Genomic DNA, 19,829 nt, shown 5'->3' with positions numbered 1-19,829 from the left:
TCGCTCCTCCCTCCCTGCCTCTCTCCTTCCTTCCTTTGTTCTGTCCTTCCTTCCTTCCTAACTTCCTTCATACCTCCAACTCTCTCTCTCTTTCCCATCCTCCCATTCTCCCTTCCTCTCTCTCTTACCTTCCCTCGTTCCCTATCTCCCTCCCGCCTACCTCCCTCCAGCGAACATTATACTGTAGAAGTGCCATTACCACGGCTGGCCTTCCAGATGTTACCCCATGAGATCAAAGAGGGCAAGGCGTTGCAGGTTTATCCGGTGCTCTTCAACGTGGGAATCAACGAACAGCAGACAATAGCAGACAGGTACCGGAACACTTTTCTCTTTTACGGGCGAATCATATCTTCCACTTTAGTTACAAATGTCCACTTATTCTCCCATTGACATCAGTTCATGATTAAGTGACATTTTGACTGAAGTAGAAGTTCAGTCAACCAGCCTTTACCGATCCCTCAGTTTCTTCTGTTACACACTATGGGAGAAAAAACATTTGTTTTGGATGAGATGATGTTGTCTATAGAGTCATTTCCCATCATGCTCCCAAAGTCATTGTCACCAGTGTAATGTTATCGCCTTTGGAGCATCGAATAGGATTGTTTCTATCCAGCCAGTAAGCCTGGTTTGAGGCAGGATATCGTGGCCATGATGTTAGGCTCACATTCAGAAAGAGACCGCGTTAGTGGTCATTTACTGCAATCATTTCAAACCTAAGTCACTTTTGGAATGCACACGATCAGTCTCACTGACCCGTAACTTGTACTTTCATTGTGGAGGGGTCTGTGGATCTGTCGCCGGCCATTAGGACATTCCTCACACGTGATATCTCAGACTAGGGTGAACGATGCGCCAAGCCATAGAGATCCGCCATTTACACACTGATTGCCGTAACGGGGGTTGCTATAGTAATCAACTGACATTCCAAACTGAACAAGCATGTCTCCTGTTCCGTCATAAAATGTGATTCATGTATGCAGCCTCTCATGACCAACAAGTTTCTCATAAGGACCTATAAACTTATAAGCTCCGCCCATTGGTTTTTCTGCTAATTAGACTTTTTTCCCTCCACCAAAATTTGAAAAAGCATATCTCCCATAACGACCTATATCATTTCGGTACTTAAAATTAAATTATGCAATAATTGTCACTAACTGACATAAGAAGGAGCGCTCCGTCATTCGTGGGGGACAGCATGTTTACTGTGGACTTGTTTTCTCATTCTCCCTGTACAGATTAATTTGTCCTTTCATGTTCTCATTCTCCCTGTACAGATTAACTTGTCCTTTCAGGCTCTCATTCTCCCTGTACAGATTAACTTGTCCTTTCATGTTCTCATTCTCCCTGTACAGATTAACTTGTCCTTTCATGTTCTCATTCTCCCTGTACAGATTAACTTGTCCTTTCATGTTCTCATTCTCCCTGTACAGATTAACTGTCCTTTCATGTTCTCATTCTCCCTGTACAGATTAACTTGTCCTTTCATGTTCTCATTCTCCCTGTACAGATTAACTTGTCCTTTCAGGCTCTCATTCTCCCTGTACAGATTAATTTGTCCTTTCATGTTCTCATTCTCCCTGTACAGATTAACTTGTCCTTTCATGTTCTCATTCTCCCTATACAGATTAACTTGTCCTTTCATGTTCTCATTCTCCCTGTACAGATTAACTTGTCCTTTCATGTTCTCATTCTCCCTGTACAGATTAACTTGTCCTTTCATGTTCTCATTCTCCCTGTACAGATTAACTTGTCCTTTCATGTTCTCATTCTCCCTGTACAGATTAACTTGTCCTTTCAGGCTCTCATTCTCCCTGTACAGATTAACTTGTCCTTTCATGTTCTCATTCTCCCTGTACAGATTAACTTGTCCTTTCATGTTCTCATTCTCCCTGTACAGATTAACTTGTCCTTTCATGTTCTCATTCTCCCTGTACAGATTAACTTGTCCTTTCAGGCTCTCATTCTCCCTGTACAGATTAACTTGTCCTTTCAGGCTCTCATTCTCCCTGTACAGATTAACTTGTCCTTTCATGTTCTCATTCTCCCTGTACAGATTAACTTGTCCTTTCATGTTCTCATTCTCCCTGTACAGATTAACTTGTCCTTTCATGTTCTCATTCTCCCTGTACAGATTAACTTGTCCTTTCATGTTCTCATTCTCCCTGTACAGATTAACTTGTCCTTTCATGTTCTCATTCTCCCTGTACAGATTAACTTGTCCTTTCAGGCTCTCATTCTCCCTGTACAGATTAACTTGTCCTTTCAGGCTCTCATTCTCCCTGTACAGATTAACTTGTCCTTTCATGTTCTCATTCTCCCTGTACAGATTAACTTGTCCTTTCATGTTCTCATTCTCCCTGTACAGATTAACTTGTCCTTTCATGTTCTCATTCTCCCTGTACAGATTAACTTGTCCTTTCATGTTCTCATTCTCCCTGTACAGATTAACTTGTCCTTTCAGGCTCTCATTCTCCCTGTACAGATTAACTTGTCCTTTCAGGCTCTCATTCTCCCTGTACAGATTAACTTGTCCTTTCATGTTCTCATTCTCCCTGTACAGATTAATTTGTCCTTTCATGTTCTCATTCTCCCTGTACAGATTAACTTGTCCTTTCATGTTCTCATTCTCCCTGTACAGATTAACTTGTCCTTTCATGTTCTCATTCTCCCTGTACAGATTAACTTGTCCTTTCATGTTCTCATTTTCCCTGTACAGATTAACTTGTCCTTTCATGCTCTCATTCTCCCTGTACAGATTCGGAGACATCTCTTTGCAAGAGAGGATAAACCAGAGGAACTTTGAGATTTTAGACAGTTATTACAAATCACTAAGCGATAAGGTGCCATCAGAATGTAAGTGCATCAACTGCCACTTCAACATCAAAACATCAGAAGTATATAAATGTCATCAATCATCATGCAATAGTATCCATCTTGCTTTTTTATAGAACACATTTTGACTTCATCCCACAGAAGAAAATGAGTTCTGTATATTGTAACGATCCATGCCCATTTGTATATAAGCAACATGCACTGAGTGTACAAAACATTAAGAACACCTTCCTAATATTGAATTGCACTCCCCCCTTTTGCCCTCAGAACAGCTTCAAATTGTCGGGGCATGGACTCTACAAGGTGTCGAAAGCGTTCCTCAGGGATGCTGGCCCATGTTGACTCCAATGCTTCCCACAGTTGTGTCAAGTTGGCTGGATGTCCTATGGGTGGTGGACCATTCTTGATACACACGGGAAACTGTTGAAACCTTGTAGTTCTTGACACAAACCGGTGCGCCTGGCACCTAATTCCATACCCCGTTCAAAAGCACTTCAATCTTTTGTCTTGATCCTACACCCTCTGAATGGCACACATACACAATCCATGTCTCAATTGTCTCAAGGCTTAGAAATTCTACTTTAACCTGTCTCCTCCCCTTCATCTACACTGATTGAAGTGGATTTAACAAGTGACATCAATAAGGGATCATAGATTTCACTTGGTCAGTCTGTGTCATGGAAAGAGCATAATGTTTTGTACACTCAGTGTAGTTTTATTACAGACATAAGATACAATGTGTCTTTATTTTACAGTCCAACACACACACACACACACACACACACCAGTATTTCCATTTCCCGTCTACCATCGATTCAGCTCCTGTAAAATACACCCGTGTGGGTCAGATTTGTAGACAGATACACGACCAGAGAGCTATACGTTTGTGATGATGTTATTGTTGTTGTTCCACACAACAGCTCCTTTCATCCATCTGTCAGTAGTTTCCATAGATGTCCCCATTCTCATTGTCAGTGTACCGTGTCTTTATCTTATCAATACCTGCATCCTTCCTGTCGCATGAACACACACACAACTCCTTCCTGTTACACCTCTGTCGAGCAGCCAAATGATCCAACCAAACCCAACTCGCGTTTCGTTTCTTTTCACAGGTCTGCCATGTTTTCAAACGCGGACAGACTTGAAAGATTTACTTGGGACCCTGGGCCAGAATGTAGTGACGAAGAAGAGAAAGAATGTGGAGATACTGTGGCTCGCTGGAACGGTGAGGATAGCATAAGATGCATAACAAGTGGATCCATTCTTATACATCTGGTTTGACATCATTCATGCAAACTTGTCACCCTGCTAATGTCCCTACTTATGGAGGTTGATACATTGGTGCCCTGAGGAGAAGTTTTGAACTTGTGAATGCAATGCACCTGCTACAAGGAAGACTATATAAACATATTTGACATCTGGCAGAAGGCCATACCAGGCACCAAACAATCCTGATCATTTAGGGGAAATCTCCCAGAGAATGGGCATCCAATTACCTAATCACATAGGTGGGCATAAAGCAGCAATGGAAGCTACACGTGACCGATTTATATCATAAACTGTATCCAGCCAAACCAATCCGGAACCCCGGATTAATAACACTATTGATAAAGGAGTAAAGGTTGAACACACACATTCCTTTCCAGCTAATTATTCCTCTGGTATTTAGCTAATGATTCCTCTGGTATTTCCAAAGACTTCAGACAGTCTTTGGAAAATGAAAGCAGATCTGTTCTGGTTGTAACTATGAGCTTTCTTCTCTTTCCCTCCCTGGTCTCTGGAATTAGCTGAGCCTTAAAAAGGAATGTGCTCTGGGAAAAATCATATAAGCAGCTGCATAGAAAGTAGTGCACTTTCACTTTCAAAGTTAAAATTATTTTCATAAGAACAAAAACATGTTTTCATTGAATTCCAGGGTACTTTTCTTCCCAATTCTACCTCACAGTCAGAGTAGTTTTCAGTTATGCATTATGTTTGAAATAGTTAGTTTTTGTTTACGTTATTGAGGTGTTTTTTTCTGCGTCTCCCTTGGTCCAGATCTGCCGACGGCTGAACGGGATCAGGTTCACCAGCTGTAAAAGTGCCAAAGACAGGACGTCGATGTCAGTAACCCTCGAGCAGTGTGCCCTGCTGAGAGATGAGCACCAGCTCAACAAGGATTACTTCATACGAGCCCTGGACTGCATGCGGAGGTGAGAGAAACTCAACTTTTGGGGGAGAGGTCTTAAAAGTTATTTCCTGATTTATAGTAGGGCTCCTCGCGTTCTCTCTCCTCGCGTTCTCTCTCCTTGCCTCATTCTCAAAAGGAAGGAATGGAGTGGGAAGTGAGCATTGAAGGGGGAAATCTGAGGACAGGATCCTCCAATCTGCTCCACCACTGCTTGCATCACTTCCCTCTAATGTTCTGAGGTGGTCGTGGTGGTGAGTGAATGGGAGGAGGTCTACCTAACGAATCAGAGATGGACTTTTGAGATTCCCCTTTATGTCTCTGGGCCTTGAAGTTGATCGGGTAACCTGGTCAGGAATACTCCTGGTCCTAATTATAATAAGGTCCAGGAGTCTTTCCTGACTAAGCAACCGACCTCACTGGGGAAAAACTCCAGGCCCTACGTATGCCAATGTTGCCCTATTCAGTGTTCACCGGCACCACCCATTTCACCACCCTAGTTGGTATCAGAGGCCACGCCCCCGCCCTGATAGCCTGCCTCATCCCATCTGACTTGGTCAAAGTTCACATCAGAGCCACGTTGGCATGGGCACTGCTTAAATACTTTAGAAATGTGTCATTCCCTCCCTTATCTCAAATAAATCACTGATCTGATGTGACTGGGTGGGTGAAAGCTACAGTGCTGTATCTAAAGGAACCCATGTTGTCACCTATCCAATGTTGTAAGATCAGTGATAACATATTATAGCATTTCTACAGCATTTGAACAGGGCCTTCAGTGCATCATGATGTCACCCAGGCACATTCCCATAATCCCCCTCTCTACTGTCTGTCCTCATGATGTCAGAAGCCCTCAACCATGTGAACTGAGGTTACCCAGAGATGAGAGCGTACAAAGTTTAGCAGATGAACACATGATCACCATAACTATCTTTTTTACATTTATTTATTTAATTATACCTCTTTTTCTCCCCAATTTTGTGGTATCCAATTGGTAGTTACAGTCTTGTCTCATCGCTGCAACTCCCGTACGGACTCAGGAGAGGCGAAGGTCGAGAGCTGTGCATCCTCCGAAACACAACCCAGCTACACTGCTTCTTGACACAATGCCCACTTAACCCAGAAGCCAGCGGCACCAATGTTTCGGAGGAAACACCGTAGGCGACCGTATTGGCGTGCACTGCCCGCCACAGGGGTCACTAGTGCGCGATGGGATAAAAACATCCCTGCCGGCCAAACCCTCCCCTAACCCGGACGACGCTGGGCCAATTGTGCGCTGCCCCATGGGTCTCTAGGTCGCGGCCGGCTGCGACAGAGTCTGGACTCGAACCAGGATCTCTAGTGGCAATGCGATGCAGTGCCTTAGACCACTGCGCCACTCTGGAGGCCCACCACAACTATCTTAACAATCAATTGTTTTTGGCTAGTGAAGACATCATAACTATGAAATAACACAAATGGAATCATGTAGTAACCTTGATGACAGCTTTGCACACTCTTGGCATTCTCTCAACCAGCTTCACCTGGAATGATTTTCGAACAGCCTTGAAGGAGAGTTGGACTGCAGAATGAAGGAAAAACAGCTAACAAATGCTCAGCAAAAGTGCAAACTCCTTCGACTGTTGAAAAAACATTTCAGGTGAAGCTGGTTGAGAGAATGCCAAGAGAATGCCAAGAGTGTGCGAAACTGTCATCAAGGCAAAGGGTGGCTACTTTGAAGAATCTCAAAATAAAAATATATTTTGATTTGTTTAACACTTTTTTGGTTACTACATGATTCCATATGTGTTATTTCATAGTTTTGATGTCTTCACTAGCCAAATACAATTGACTGTTAAGATAGTATACAATAGTAAAAAATAAAGAAAAACCCTTGAATGAGTAGGTGTATCCAAACTTTGACTGGTACTGTATCTTAAGAGTCAATTGTATTTGACTAGTTAGCGGTTATGTTATATACGATGAAAGAAAACATTCGGTATGTGGTAAAGACAAAGTGGTTGCTTGTACTATACACAAAACACATCCCAAAAGAACTTAGAATAGACTTCAAAGACATGTTTTATTCATACAAGCTATTCTTTCCCAGATTTGATGGGCAACTTTACGAGAGTTTTGGGGTGCTTGAGTATCTAAGGAATCTTAGTTTCATTTGTGCACTAACTATAGAATTTCAGCACTTTGCCCTTGAATGGATTGAATGAAATTCAACCTCAAACAAAGAGTGATTATCAGAGCTTGAGAATGGATATGCTTTCCCATGTGTTCCAGTGTCAAGATGGTTCAGACAGAGTGACACTGGAAAATAGCTGTGGCCTTGACCCGTCTATGTAAAGTTGGACCACTAACTATCAATCTTCAGTAAATAAGTTTAATTACTGAGCAGCTATAAGTATGATGGATCATTCTTTCAACGTAGTTTTGTTTTAATAGCCTGTATACTGTGCGATCACCACATAATGTAAACGGTCAGTTGAACGTGGCTTGTTGTTGATATTCCCATGAGTAAAAAAAAATGTGGATCAAGTATCTGGGGAAGTCAAATGCCAGTCTTTTGCCTGCAGAAATGCTATCACAGCCACTGTGTGTAACAACATACATCGTGTGTAACAACATACACCGTGTGTAACAACATACACCGTGTGTAACAACATACACCGTGTGTTCACGCGTGAAATGTAACAAGAACATAAACGATACAGCTCAGATGACACCCCGTTCAAAGGCACTTAAATATTTTGTCTTGCCCATTCACCCTCTGAACGGCACACATACACAATCCATGTCTCAATTGTCTCAAGGCTTAAAAATCCTTCTTTAACCTGTCTCCTCCCCTTTATCTACACTGATTGAAGTGGATTTAACAAGTGACATCAATAAGGGATCATAGCTTTCACCTGGATTCAACTGGTCTGTCTGTGTCATGGAAAAAGCAGGTGTTCCTAATGTTTTGTACGCTCAGTGTAGGCCATAGTTCATAGAAATCTGGAAACACTGGACAGTTACTTTAACATAAAGTACAATGGTAAGTGATAAATAACACTTTGTCCAAGTGTTTGATTTTGGTCCCGAGGGTTTTGGCCAACAGCCAGTCTTTTCATGTTGGGTGGAGTGGATAGAGTGTTGGGCCAGTAACCGAGAGCTTACTAGATCGAATCCCCGAGCTGACAAGGTAAAAATATTTTGTTCTGCCCCTGAACAAGGCAGTTTAACCCACTGTTCCTAGGCCGTCATTGTAAATAAGAATTTGTTCTTAACTGACTTTCCTGGTTAAATCAATATAAAATGTTCATGAAGCTTGTTTGACTATCTCTCTGTCAATACGTTTATTGCCACTGTTCCCTTATCTTATCCAACATGTATGTCTTGTTTAAATATTGACATAGTCTGAAGCCAAGTGTACATTGTTCTGGATATGTGGGGGTAAGGCTTATCACATTTCCTTAAGTTTTGGGTTGAGATCTTTAAATGTCCCTTTCCGTTGGCTACATGAAATCAACAGGTGCAACAGAACGCATCCAAAGCTTTGTCAAAATAATGTTCAAGTAAATAATTGAAAGAGGAGAGACCCACATAAATGATCGTGCCTGCTTCTACACGCCCCCTTCCTACTTCAACTCCTCTACTCATGTGGGACTTACACTCTTCCATTCATCTTTCCATTTACGCATTCATCCATTCATGCGTCCGTGCCTGTGTCTGTGCTTGCTGGTTGTCTTTGGCCCGTGTCAGGGGCCTCTCCTTTACTAACCCACCGGTTCTTTCTGTCTATTCTCTGTCTCACCTCCTGCACCTCGCCCCCTCGCCCTGCAGTCGGCTCACCCAGGGAGAAGTAGTGTGTCAGTGGGATTCGGACCCCGAGGCGGCGTGCTCTGTAGCGGAGAACAAGCCGGCCTCGCGACACTTCTACCCCATCGCCCTACTGCTTGTCAGCTCACACCTGCTGGTCGTGTGGTTAATTTTAAGTCTTGTTTTTCTGCTTGCAAAATATCAATAAAGTTGCTGACAATGTGATGCCATGTACTAACCTCGTGTGTGTCGGGTGGTGATTTTTGTCTGTGCAGCTTGTTTTTTGGGAGGGAGGGAGTATGGAATTTGTGTGATTTCATTGATTTTTGCTTTGAAAGGGTAATTGGGTGGATACATGATTTAATTTGTACAATCAAACGCAAGCTTTCGACTGTTAATCCGACTAGCAGGCTTGAGGATTGGATGGAATCGATTTAGAATCTAAGGGATTAAGAAAATAAATTCTCTCTGCTAAGACATATTAGCTTTCTCTATTTTCACAGATACCATACTGTTGAACCTTGGAGGCTTTTTTCCCCCCGGCTTTTTTCCCCCCGCTTTTTTCCCCCCGTATATAATACTATCAGAAGGACTGGAGATAAACAGTTATCTCTTCATGTCAATGACAGAGAGCTAATGTTCTGAGAGCTAGCATTGCGTTCTGGTTGGCTGCTCTGGCACAGATACCAAAGTGCCAGCAGCGTATCTGAAGCCGATCACACTGTTACACACTCCAGTGTGAACTCCAAGCAGCTTGAGGGCAGGTTCGTATCATAACCTCCAGTTGACCCCTGTCAGTTGAGGGACCCTCCTCTTCATAGAGACTGTGATTGATTTACTAAGGTTCTACATTTAGTAATGTACTACATCTCTTCAACGATTCCTATGTCCTCTGGAATAGTGGAAGTGGAACCCCCTCACTCTTCTTCCCCACTCCAACTATCTCCCCCTCTACTCTAAAGTAGAGCATAGTAGGATTCTGATGAGCAGGGGGAAAATAGAGCCGTATAAATCAGTAGTGATATGCTCCACGACACTTCAACAGCAGTTGTTTTCTCTCCCTCTGTTAGACTGCTGTTAGTGTGTATAGACGGTTAGACTGCTACTGTTAGTCTGTCTCTAAAACAGCAACTACAGCGCAACAGATGTAGGAGTGATCCCAGAATGTAGGAGTGACACCAGGGAATAGGAATGATCCCAGAATGTAGGAGTGACACCAGGGAATAGGAATGATCCCAGAATGTAGGAGTGACCCCAGGGAATAGGAATGATCCCAGAATGTAGGAGTGACCCCAGGGAATAGGAATGATCCCAGAGTGTAGGAGTGAGCTCCGCTAACAGTGTAGGCACAGCGCACAAACGTTTCTCAGTCTTAACCTGCCAGGTATGGGATGTTTACAGACTGGAGGGAGGGAGGGAGATTCAGGTATGAATACACTGATAAAATCCATGGGATGTGCGCTACCACTGACTGAGCAAACATGGCTATGGACCGCTCTGAATTTATGGAACGGATGCATGCAAGAATTTGGCTATTTACATTGACTGGAAATAAATATGGATAGGCGTCATTTAATTTATCTTGGCCTGCGAATCGCTTTCTCCAGCTGGCTACACTGAGCTCTAACACCAAACATCATAGTTTCTAAAATGAAGTGCTGCAAGACAGCGTTTCAAACTAATATATATATTAGTTTGAAACGCTGTCTTGATAGATAGTATGGGCTGATATAGGCAAATAATGTTAGATAGTCATGTAATGAACCGCGTGAGAGTTTCTGGTAATATGTCCTCTATCTGCGGCAGAAGGGGACACATTTTGATCTTGCCTAGGCTGCAGAATTGCTGGGACTTTGGTTGTTTGTCCCTCCCTAGACGTAGTTTGACAAACCCAGTTTTTAATAATAATTTGCACAGGCATCATGTTGCACCAAGAGCTCCATGGCCATTGAGAGGCCATAGTATAAACGGATAAGGAGAGTGAGCTTGTCCATGGTGGTCTGCGAACCCACAACCTTCCAGCTCGCAATCAAAATCCCAATGTTGCCATGTAGCGCTCGCGAGGTGAAAAACGGTTTGTTAATCTGTGTATCTAAGGCTCTGGTCTGTCCTAGGAGTGAGGGGAAAGGTAGGCATGTTTTCTGCTATACTTTGTTTATTATTTTTGGATAGAGGGAGGATCACTTTTTTCAAGCATTCAGGGAGGGTCAGGTGAACATATATTTGGACTAAATTAGGGTCATCCATTTTAATTTCCTCGATGTATCCCTTTATTATTAATAACTTAGTCCCTTACCTTAGCTGTCCTACAGGTAATACTTAACTGTTGTCTGTCTGTTATCTGTTTCCCATCTGTCCGTCTGTTACTCGGTTTTTGGTTGTTGTTTTCCATACTCAAAACACAGACCCCCGTTTTGAGAAAATTATTCATAATTTCATTTCATTCTTCTTCCCTCCTTTTTGTCATCATGGCCACACCACCAAACCAGGGAGGGATGTCGGATTGAGAATGTGCAAAAGAATATTAAATGCCGGAAGTATGCCTTCAACATGCTGCAGCTGATGGCGTTCCCCAAGATCTACCGGCCGCCGGAGGGGACCTATGGGAAGGTTGACTCCTGAACCCAACCTATATATAGGAACTAAGATGGCTACGTCCTGATTCTCCGCCCTGCACAGGGATGGTGCATGTGCACACTTTGGGAAGTGTAGGGAATCAGGACACAACCGGTGTAAAAACAAACCAAATGATTCCCGACGTAATCTAATCCAAGCAGAAAATATAGTAGCAATAGAAATAGTCTATAGCCATGCACAGCAGGTCCAGATGTAAAAAATGAAATAAAAGGTTGTAGGTGTTTCTGATATTGGCCATGTTATGCAATGTTGCTGGGACACACTGTTTTGTATGAGTTTTAAGTTTGTCCGTATTTCTTGTTCAGGCGTTTCTTTGTCATTTTCTTCTTCGTTGAGTATGTATGTAATATCTGCGAAGCGTGTTGCTTGCCAATTGAGCATACTTCTCATGCTCTGTTTCTGAAATGCCTTTGAGGTTAGTCACATTGGCACAAGTAACCTTGTAACTAATTTGCGTCAGACAACATGGCTTGAAGGAAGTCTTGAAAAGGTTTTATACGTTCAAGAAAAAGCTGAACAGACTTTCACGTTTAGCTTGTTGTTCATGTTCCCCCAGGTCTCTTTTGTAGAAGGCTGTCTGTCCCTTAAAGAGCCCGAGAGCATTTCCTGTAAATATAATTTAATTCCATTCTCAATCATGGTTGCTTTTAAGACCATCTCATATTTTATTGTACAATAACAAACGCAATTGTAATGTGTCTCATAAAATATGTTGAATTACTGCCATATCTATCACATGCTGTATATAACTTTACTTTGTTTAAAAATATTGTTTTCCTTTATTTTCCCTCCACAATCAGTCAATTGAAAACCAAACCATAACCCCTTTGTATCATAATATTTATTTTTATATCCTTTTTTAATCCGTTTTTATGCTTTATTCAGGGTCACTGTCTTGGATTCAATAGCATCCAAGGCTCTTCCTGTATGTTAAATATCGTTGTTTGCGCTTTGCAATGTGTTGCATTCCTGTTTATTTAATTAAAATACATTTGATTAAATTGCTTGGGATGGATGTTAATATCTGTGTTCATCTTTTCATAATGTCTGTATCTTATTAGGGCAATGGACGTTGATCTCTCTGAGGCAGGAATGTCCAAATAAGAACATGCGCGCGCACACACATGCCACTCATTCTCACCTCATTGTTTCCTGATAGGGAACTGATCTACTGAGGTAGTTCCCTTTTTCACAATATTGGCTTCCAACCAGTTCAATGACTCTCCAGGGTTAGAAAGGGGTTTGTTACATTATCTCAGTCAGTTGCTGGGCATTCCAGAGCCTGAGCAGCAGCTTCAGAAAACTAAAGAGCTCACAGGCAATTGGCTGGAAAATGGACTCCTGGTGTATCACTGACGAAGACATGGCGGAGGTCAAGAAGGAAGTGTTGGAGCGTCTGCGTCCGTACCTCTGTGAGAAGCTAGTGGCCGACCGCCACCTGGACTACCTCCGGTCCAGGAGGGTCCTTACGCGGGACGACGCCGAGGACATCTGCTGCAGGGTGGGGAACAGCAAGAAGACCGGTAGGATGCTGGACTACTTAGCCGAGAACCCCAGGGGCCTCGACTACCTCGTGGAGTCCATACGCCGAGTGAGGACCAAGGACTTTGTCATCGGGAAGATCACCAGCGAAATCGAGGCGGTGAAGATGGAGAGGAGAGAGGTGGCCATCTTGTCAGCAGCAGGTAGTTCTTCGCCGGTCTGTATATGCAAAGAGAGAACTCCCTTTGTGTCGTTGCAGAGTGACAGTACTGGATACAAAGGCCGTAGTGAAGGACAGTCCATCCAAACCTCTCTGTCCAACTCCGAAGACAAGTGGAGTCAAAATGAAGCATCCTTTTCCTGGAGTGCCCTTCCTGAAGGAGTTAGTGTCTCTTCTCTACCCAGTCTCCCAAAACCAGGAGAGCAGGGCGCCCCTTCAGTCCCCCTTGAGGACTCCGAGCCCGGGACCTTCGAGTCTGAGAGCAGTGACCAGTTTCACACCCTCCGTTGCTTTTCAACCCCCCCTCTGTGATGAAGTAATACAGAATGTCTGGATGTCTGGATTCAAACAGACAGGTTGGATTCTATGGGGACAGTAAAGGGTTAGGTTTTATTGTGTCATAACTGTACATGTCATCGTTATCGAATGTTTGATTTTCCATATCATAAAAGCCTATAGTGAATCCACGAGACGTGGTTCCTAACACGTTTGTTCTAGCAATAAAATGTTTTATTGAAAACGTTCTGTTATTGAAATGCAAAAAAATCCTGTAGTTCTCAATCAGGAAAAAAACAGAACTATTACAAAATGGATGTGTGCCAGAAAGTTGTACTGGAGAGCTTTAGTTTCATCTGCTACAGTATCAGGAAATGGCGCAAGGCAGAGCTTCCTGTTTCTTTGTGGCACAGTCCCCCTTCATGTCCCTATTTGAACTTCTTTCAGGCACCCATATTCTATGAAATGATCAAATCAACATGTTTATGTTTTCTGGGATTTTATTTTGATTCAGGATGTGCAATTTTGACATACTGACGAGAACCCTTCAAGGGAAACTAGTTAAGGACAGTTAGTGTGCATATGACATGGATGATAAAACAAAAACATGTAAAGCTCCAAATAGGCATTTCAATAAATGTGTTCATAAATATGACAAAAGTACAGATGTAAAAGTTATTATATTTGATTATATACAAAACTATAAACAGCTAGTTACAATTACACTTGAACTGAGAGGTAATATACATTTGGACACGAGCACTAGCTGTCATTCTGCTAATTTCTTCACATACTATCATGTCCAAAGGTAGAATAACACACACATTACATTTTTTGTTACGTTATTTATGAAGAACAATTTAAACACATATTTACAATATATTACAATGTATTCAACTGAGAGTTGTCCCTATTCTCTCCAAAAGGCGCTCCAGGTTGTAGAGGAATATTGTGGAGTTGGCAACTCTCTGTGCCTCACACGGTGAGCATCCAGAACTGTTCTGTAAATGCAGAAAAAAAGAGAAGCAATATAACTACCATTTAGATGAAAATAATATTCATTGGAAAGCAGAGTGACATTGGCATTCAAAATACTGTTGCTGCTAATCAAATGAATGCCAATCAAAAATGGATTGTTGTTGAACAATTGGAAGTATGGACCGTCAGGACTTCTGACAACACTACATTGCTGCAGTACCATACATATTTGGGATAAACTTCAGAACTTATTTAGAGGTTGACTTACATATTGGCGTTCATGTTCTTCCAACATTTTTTTCCGATGGTAGATGGATGTTTTTATTTCGTCATGGTTGTTATCCGTGACCTGCATGTCCTCGATCAGGACAACCTCCAACTCCAATAAATAACAGTGCATGAACTTAAAGATGCAGTTGTCCTGGGGAAGAACAGAACCACAGTCTGTGTTACAGTATATACACAGACTATAAAACATTGATCTGGAAATCTATAAAAGTATGCAAAAGAGATATGTTCTAATCATGGCATTACAAACAGGGGCGGACTGGGACCAGAAATCGGCCCTGGCATTTCTAACACACTGGACCCTTTTTTTTCCATGATGCCCCACACCGCATTTTCAAAGGAACAAAAATAAAAATAAACTGTTTTTGTGTTCTATTTATTGCATATTGCTACAAGAACTTACATTGTAGATGTCATCGTTGGTAGGAGCATACAAACAGGCATCTGATTTCTGACAAGAAAGAAAACCACAGTTGTATGAACATTTTTTTCTTATCCTTCAATGTCACACACACGTTACTAGTCCTTTGAAAATTCCCCCTTTACCCTAATTTCACACCAAACATGCCATACTAGGACTACAGGATATTCATTAGCTGTAGTCTTACTTCTATGGTACTTTTCAAGTCTAGCAACTCCGACTGAAGCTCTCTAACGTCGTCTATTGTCATCCCATGAGTTTCAGCAGCACCAGCAATGGGCAAATTTGCAGTGGCACTCAGGCAGCTTTAATAGAAGAAGTACGGATGAATACAGGGATGATACACAACATAACACACAACGCAATGAACTAATATGTCCTTGGTTAATTTTGTTATGATTGTGGTAATCTCTTTAAAGGTATTTATAAGTCATATGGTTAAAAAATATGTTGAAATTGCCAATCAGGAGTCTGAAATAATACAGGTTGCGACTTTAATCCAGGCTGTATCACAACTGGCCGTGATTGGGAGTAGTGGCGCACAATTGGCCCAGCGTCGTCCGGGTTTGGCCGGGGAAGGCCGTCATTGTAAATAAGAATTTGTTCTTAACTGACTTGCTTAGTTAAATAAAGGTTAAATAAATAAAAAAAATTCAAAAGGCATGTATGTATTCATATTTTTATTAGGGGTGCACAAATCAGCCCCTCAAGTTCCACCTGGTCCCTCAAGTTTCTCCCTGGTCCCTAATTGATGAATGCACAGTACCAGTCAAAAGTTTGGACACACCTACTCTGTCAAGGATTTTTGTTTTTACTATTTTCTGCATTGTAGAATAATAGTGACGACATCAAACTATGAAATTACACATATGGAATCATGTAGTAACCAAAAGTGTTAAACAAATCAAAATGTTATATTTGAGATTCTTAAAAGTAGCTACCCTTTGCCTTGACAGCTTTGCACACTCTTGGCATTCTCTCAACCAGCTTCATGAGGTAGTCACCTGGAATGCATTTCAATTAACAGGTGTGTCTTTGTGGAATTTCTTTCCTTCTTAATGCGCTTGAGCCAATCAGTTGTGTTGTGACAAGATAGGGGTGGTATACAGAAGACAGCCCTATTTGGTAAAAGACCAAGTCCATATTATGGTAAAAACTGCTCAAATAAGAAAAGAGAAACGACAGTCCATCATTACTTTAAGACATGAAGGTCGGTCAATCCGGAAAATGTCAAGAACTTTGAAAGTTTCTTCAAGTGATGTCGCTAAAACCATCAAGCGCTAACATGAAACTGGCTCTCACGAGGACCGCCACAGGAAAGGAAGACCCAGAGTTACCTCTGCTGCAGAAGATAAGTTCATTAGAGTTAACTGCAGCCCAAATAAATGCTTCACAGAGTTCAAGTAACAGACACATCAACATCAACTGTTCGGAGGAGACTGCGTGAATCAGGCCTTCATGGTCAAATTGCTGCAAAGAAGCCACTACTATTTTTTTTATTTATTTAACCTTTCACTAGGCAAGTCAGATAAGAACAAATTCTTATTTACAATGACAGCCTACAGTGGAACAGTGGGTTAACTGCCTTATTCAGGGGCAGAACCACAGATTTTTACCTTGTAAGCTCAGGGATTCGATCCAGCAACCTTTCGGTTACTGGCCCAACGCTCTAATCACTAGACTACCTACCGCCCCAAATTTAAAGGACACCAATAAGAAGAAGAGACTTGCTTGGGCCAACAAACATGGACATTAGACCGGTGGAAATCTGTCCTTTGGTCTGATGAGTCCAAATTTCAGATTTTTGGTTCCAACCGCCGTGTCTTTGTGAGACGCAAAGTAGGTGAACGGATGATCTCCGAATGTGTGGTTCCCACTGAGGAGCATGGAGAAGGCGGTGTGATGGTGCTTTGCTGGTGACACTGTCTGTGATTTATTTAGAATTCAAGGCACACTTAACCAGCATGGCTACCACAGCATTCTGCAGCGATCATTTGTTTTTCAACAGGACAATGACCCAAAACACACCTCCAGGCTGTGTCAGGGCTATTTGACCAATAAGGAGAGTGATGGAGTGCTGCATCTGATGACCTGGCCTCCACAATCACCTGACCTCAACCCAATTGAGATGGTTTGGGATGAGTTGGACCGCAGAGTGAAGGGATGCTCGGGATATGTGGGAACTCCTTCAAGACTGTTGAAAAAGCATTCCAGGTGAAGCTGGTTGAGAGAATACCAATAGTCTGCAAAGCTAGGCAAATGGTGGCTACTTTGAAGAATCTAAAATATTAAATACATATTGATTTGTTTAACACTTTTTGGGTTAGTACATTATTCCATGTGTTATTTCATAGTTTTTATGTCTTCACTATTATTCTACAAAGTAGAAAACAGTAATAATTATGAAAAACTCTTGAATGAGTAGGTGTGTCCAAACTTTTGCCTGGTATGTCATTGGATGACTGGAGAGTCCATGCACTTGCTTACCCAGGTGCCAATAAGTGTCTGACTGAAGGAATACCAAACTTTGGCCCTTGAGGACAGGAGTGGTGCACCCCGGCATGTATGTTTGAAGCATTCAAATTCCCAAATATATATTCTAATAGCATGGAATCAAGTGTCAAACCCACTAGGGGCACCACAACAACAGATTTCCCAGCGCGCAATAGTGATGTATTGAAGACATAACAACATTATAAGATTTACCCTCAAAGCAGTAAGATGAATTATGTCATCGCCCGGCTGTTTAATAAATGAATCGTAATCTTAGCAATGCACTTGACTCGTGAAAGTGTATAGATACGAGAACCTCACGAATGCTGAGAAGTGCATGGCTTGGTGTCATACAATCGGATTACAGGGAGCATGCAGGGAGTTCCAGAAAACTGAATGCGTGCGTAACAGCTACGCTCCTGCCCATGCAAAGTTAAAGCTACATTTCAAGCTCTCTGTAAAAACACGTACATCAGAAATGTAATCAAACTGTTGCTGCTGCGTGTTTCATAAGGTGCTATACCTCAATATTAAGAAGCAATTCCAGAGCTCAATGTTCAGACACTTGTGTTGATAGTAATGGAAGCCCCAGAAGAGACAGATCCATCGCACTCTTTTCTAGAAACAATCACACACAAAAAAGAAGAGACATTGGAATGCCTTGTTGTTCAAAATCCACAATAAGTTTTTTTCTGGCGCTGGTCAACGCCCAGAGCTAGACGTTATCCCCAAGCTGGATCACAGCCAAAACTATGTGAAAGTGAAAGTATACTAACTATTTACAGCTTCTGGGAGAAAGTCACTTTTTTTATACATTCATTGGAAAATAACAGAAGAACATACAGTTCTGGCATTTATCACTAAAATATTCTTAATAAGCCCGTTTTTAGCTGATAGATCTGAACGTTAACACAGAGTGAGCTTTCTTTTTGAATTTCTGAAATAGGTATCAATGTTTACTGGTTAGGAATAGCTTCTCTTAAAGTCACAATGGTTATTGTAACTTTAAGAGTCAGATACTCTCCAGATCAAGGCAAAATAGCCTACTAGTTGTCTGGTCTACAGATGTGTTACTTCAGCACCAAGTGTTTAAATGTAATTTACAGTTAATTGACCCATAAGTCAATTGTGCCAAGTATCCCGTGTGAGGACAAGCTATTGAAAACGTGTTTTCAACCAAAAAAATACGCATTTTCAATCTCTTTTTAACGTCAATGTCAGTAGGCCGGATGAGTCATCAGAAGTCAACAATCTATTACCAAACTCCTGTGATTGACAATGTCATATGTGGGTTATAAACATAGTGGCAGTGTGCCACGCATGGACTTTGTTTCATAAAGAAGTACTTCGATCCGATAATTTCACTGTGTGGCTGAATAATATGACAGAAGGCAATGTAAAAAGAAAGCCGTGGTTTAGGCTAAATACATTTACTCGCCATGCATATGCATTAGGCATACAATAAAACAAGTTTAGAAGTCAGACTGTCGCAGGAACTCCCTAGAACCTTTACTTTTTAGTGATAACCTTGTAGCCTGTCAAATATCCAATATTGTACCCGAACATAACCTATACAATGTAGGCTAATGGTAGACAATTGAATATTTGTAAATTGCATACCTTTGTCCTGCGCTCCAATAAACGAATACAAAAAAGGAGCACTGTCAAAAAACCTGTCATCAGCGTTGTTCGCTGCCCCCCTAGCAGTTAGGGCAAAAGCCAAGATCACATTTTACCATTATCCGAGAGTTATCAGTTTCATGTGTCGTAAACTCCAACCATTCGATATTATGGCAAGTTTCCCGATAAAAGAAACGTTTGGCTCAAGTATTGGACGAGGACATAAACTCTGTGCCCGCACCCTGAACACATGATGTGCGCAATGGCGCTCTCACCAGCGCTGGGTTTGCTGTAGCCTAAATGTTGCACACACCCTCACAAAATCGTCATCCTCACATGGAAGCGGGTGTTTGATGTCAATCCTCAAACTTCTATGAATTACTATTTCATTCAAATTACCTCCTAATACTGTAAATATTTCACTGTAATCCAATTATACCTTGCAGTGAAAGAACGTCGAAAGAAAGGCTATATTCCTGGAGATTACGCAAAGAATGTCTCCATTACTATAGTGTTTCAGTCCACCAGAACCTATTCTTAAACCCGGCTCAAGGAGAGTAAACATTTAGTGCCCACTCATATACCACACCTGTGTTTGTTGACGCCTATAATGGGTGATGGATGGC

The 19,829-nt window shown here is 41.8% G+C and overlaps 3 protein-coding genes across 11 annotated transcripts in view; 2 read left to right on the top strand and 1 right to left on the bottom strand.

Moving 5' to 3' along the window:
• Window positions 1-12,440, top strand: part of LOC115191775 (type II inositol 3,4-bisphosphate 4-phosphatase-like) — a 206,949-nt gene extending 194,509 nt beyond the window's left edge. For 7 of the 8 annotated variants that reach the window (XM_029749679.1, XM_029749681.1, XM_029749682.1 and 4 more), the window contains 5 exons: window positions 171-311; window positions 2,756-2,853; window positions 3,945-4,057; window positions 4,870-5,024; window positions 8,813-9,026. In XM_029749679.1, coding sequence (XP_029605539.1) covers window positions 171-311; window positions 2,756-2,853; window positions 3,945-4,057; window positions 4,870-5,024; window positions 8,813-8,996 — 691 coding nt within the window. In that variant the 3' untranslated portion in view covers window positions 8,997-9,026. Of the gene's footprint in view, window positions 1-170; window positions 312-2,755; window positions 2,854-3,944; window positions 4,058-4,869; window positions 5,025-8,812; window positions 9,027-11,277 lie in introns of those variants that run through there. The other variant, XM_029749680.1, reaches the window with a different exon arrangement.
• Window positions 12,441-12,500: 60 nt separating this feature from the next.
• On the top strand, window positions 12,501-14,058 carry LOC115191778 (B-cell lymphoma/leukemia 10-like). Its single transcript, XM_029749689.1, has one exon. The coding sequence runs from the start codon at window positions 12,759-12,761 to the stop codon at window positions 13,437-13,439; it is 681 nt and encodes a 226-aa protein (XP_029605549.1). The 5' UTR covers window positions 12,501-12,758; the 3' UTR covers window positions 13,440-14,058.
• Window positions 13,890-19,783, bottom strand: il15 (interleukin 15). 2 transcript variants are annotated; one of them, XM_029749690.1, is made up of 6 exons: window positions 19,643-19,783; window positions 18,107-18,201; window positions 15,278-15,395; window positions 15,073-15,120; window positions 14,650-14,802; window positions 13,890-14,404 (listed from the first exon to the last, which is right to left on the bottom strand). In XM_029749690.1, exons 1-6 carry the CDS (start codon window positions 19,766-19,768, stop codon window positions 14,297-14,299), a joined length of 648 nt encoding a protein of 215 aa, XP_029605550.1. In that variant the 5' UTR covers window positions 19,769-19,783; the 3' UTR covers window positions 13,890-14,296. The 2 variants fall into 2 exon arrangements, with proteins under 2 accessions (XP_029605550.1, XP_029605551.1); XM_029749691.1 differs by lacking the exon at window positions 19,643-19,783 and adding an exon at window positions 19,204-19,557.
• Between the last annotated feature and the right edge of the window lie 46 nt (window positions 19,784-19,829).

Source organism: Salmo trutta, chromosome 4, assembly GCF_901001165.1.
Source record: "Salmo trutta chromosome 4, fSalTru1.1, whole genome shotgun sequence".
Classification (NCBI taxonomy): Eukaryota; Metazoa; Chordata; class Actinopteri; order Salmoniformes; family Salmonidae; genus Salmo; species Salmo trutta.
Note: the sequence above shows the minus strand (reverse complement) of the source record. Positions and strands in the feature narration are given on the sequence as shown.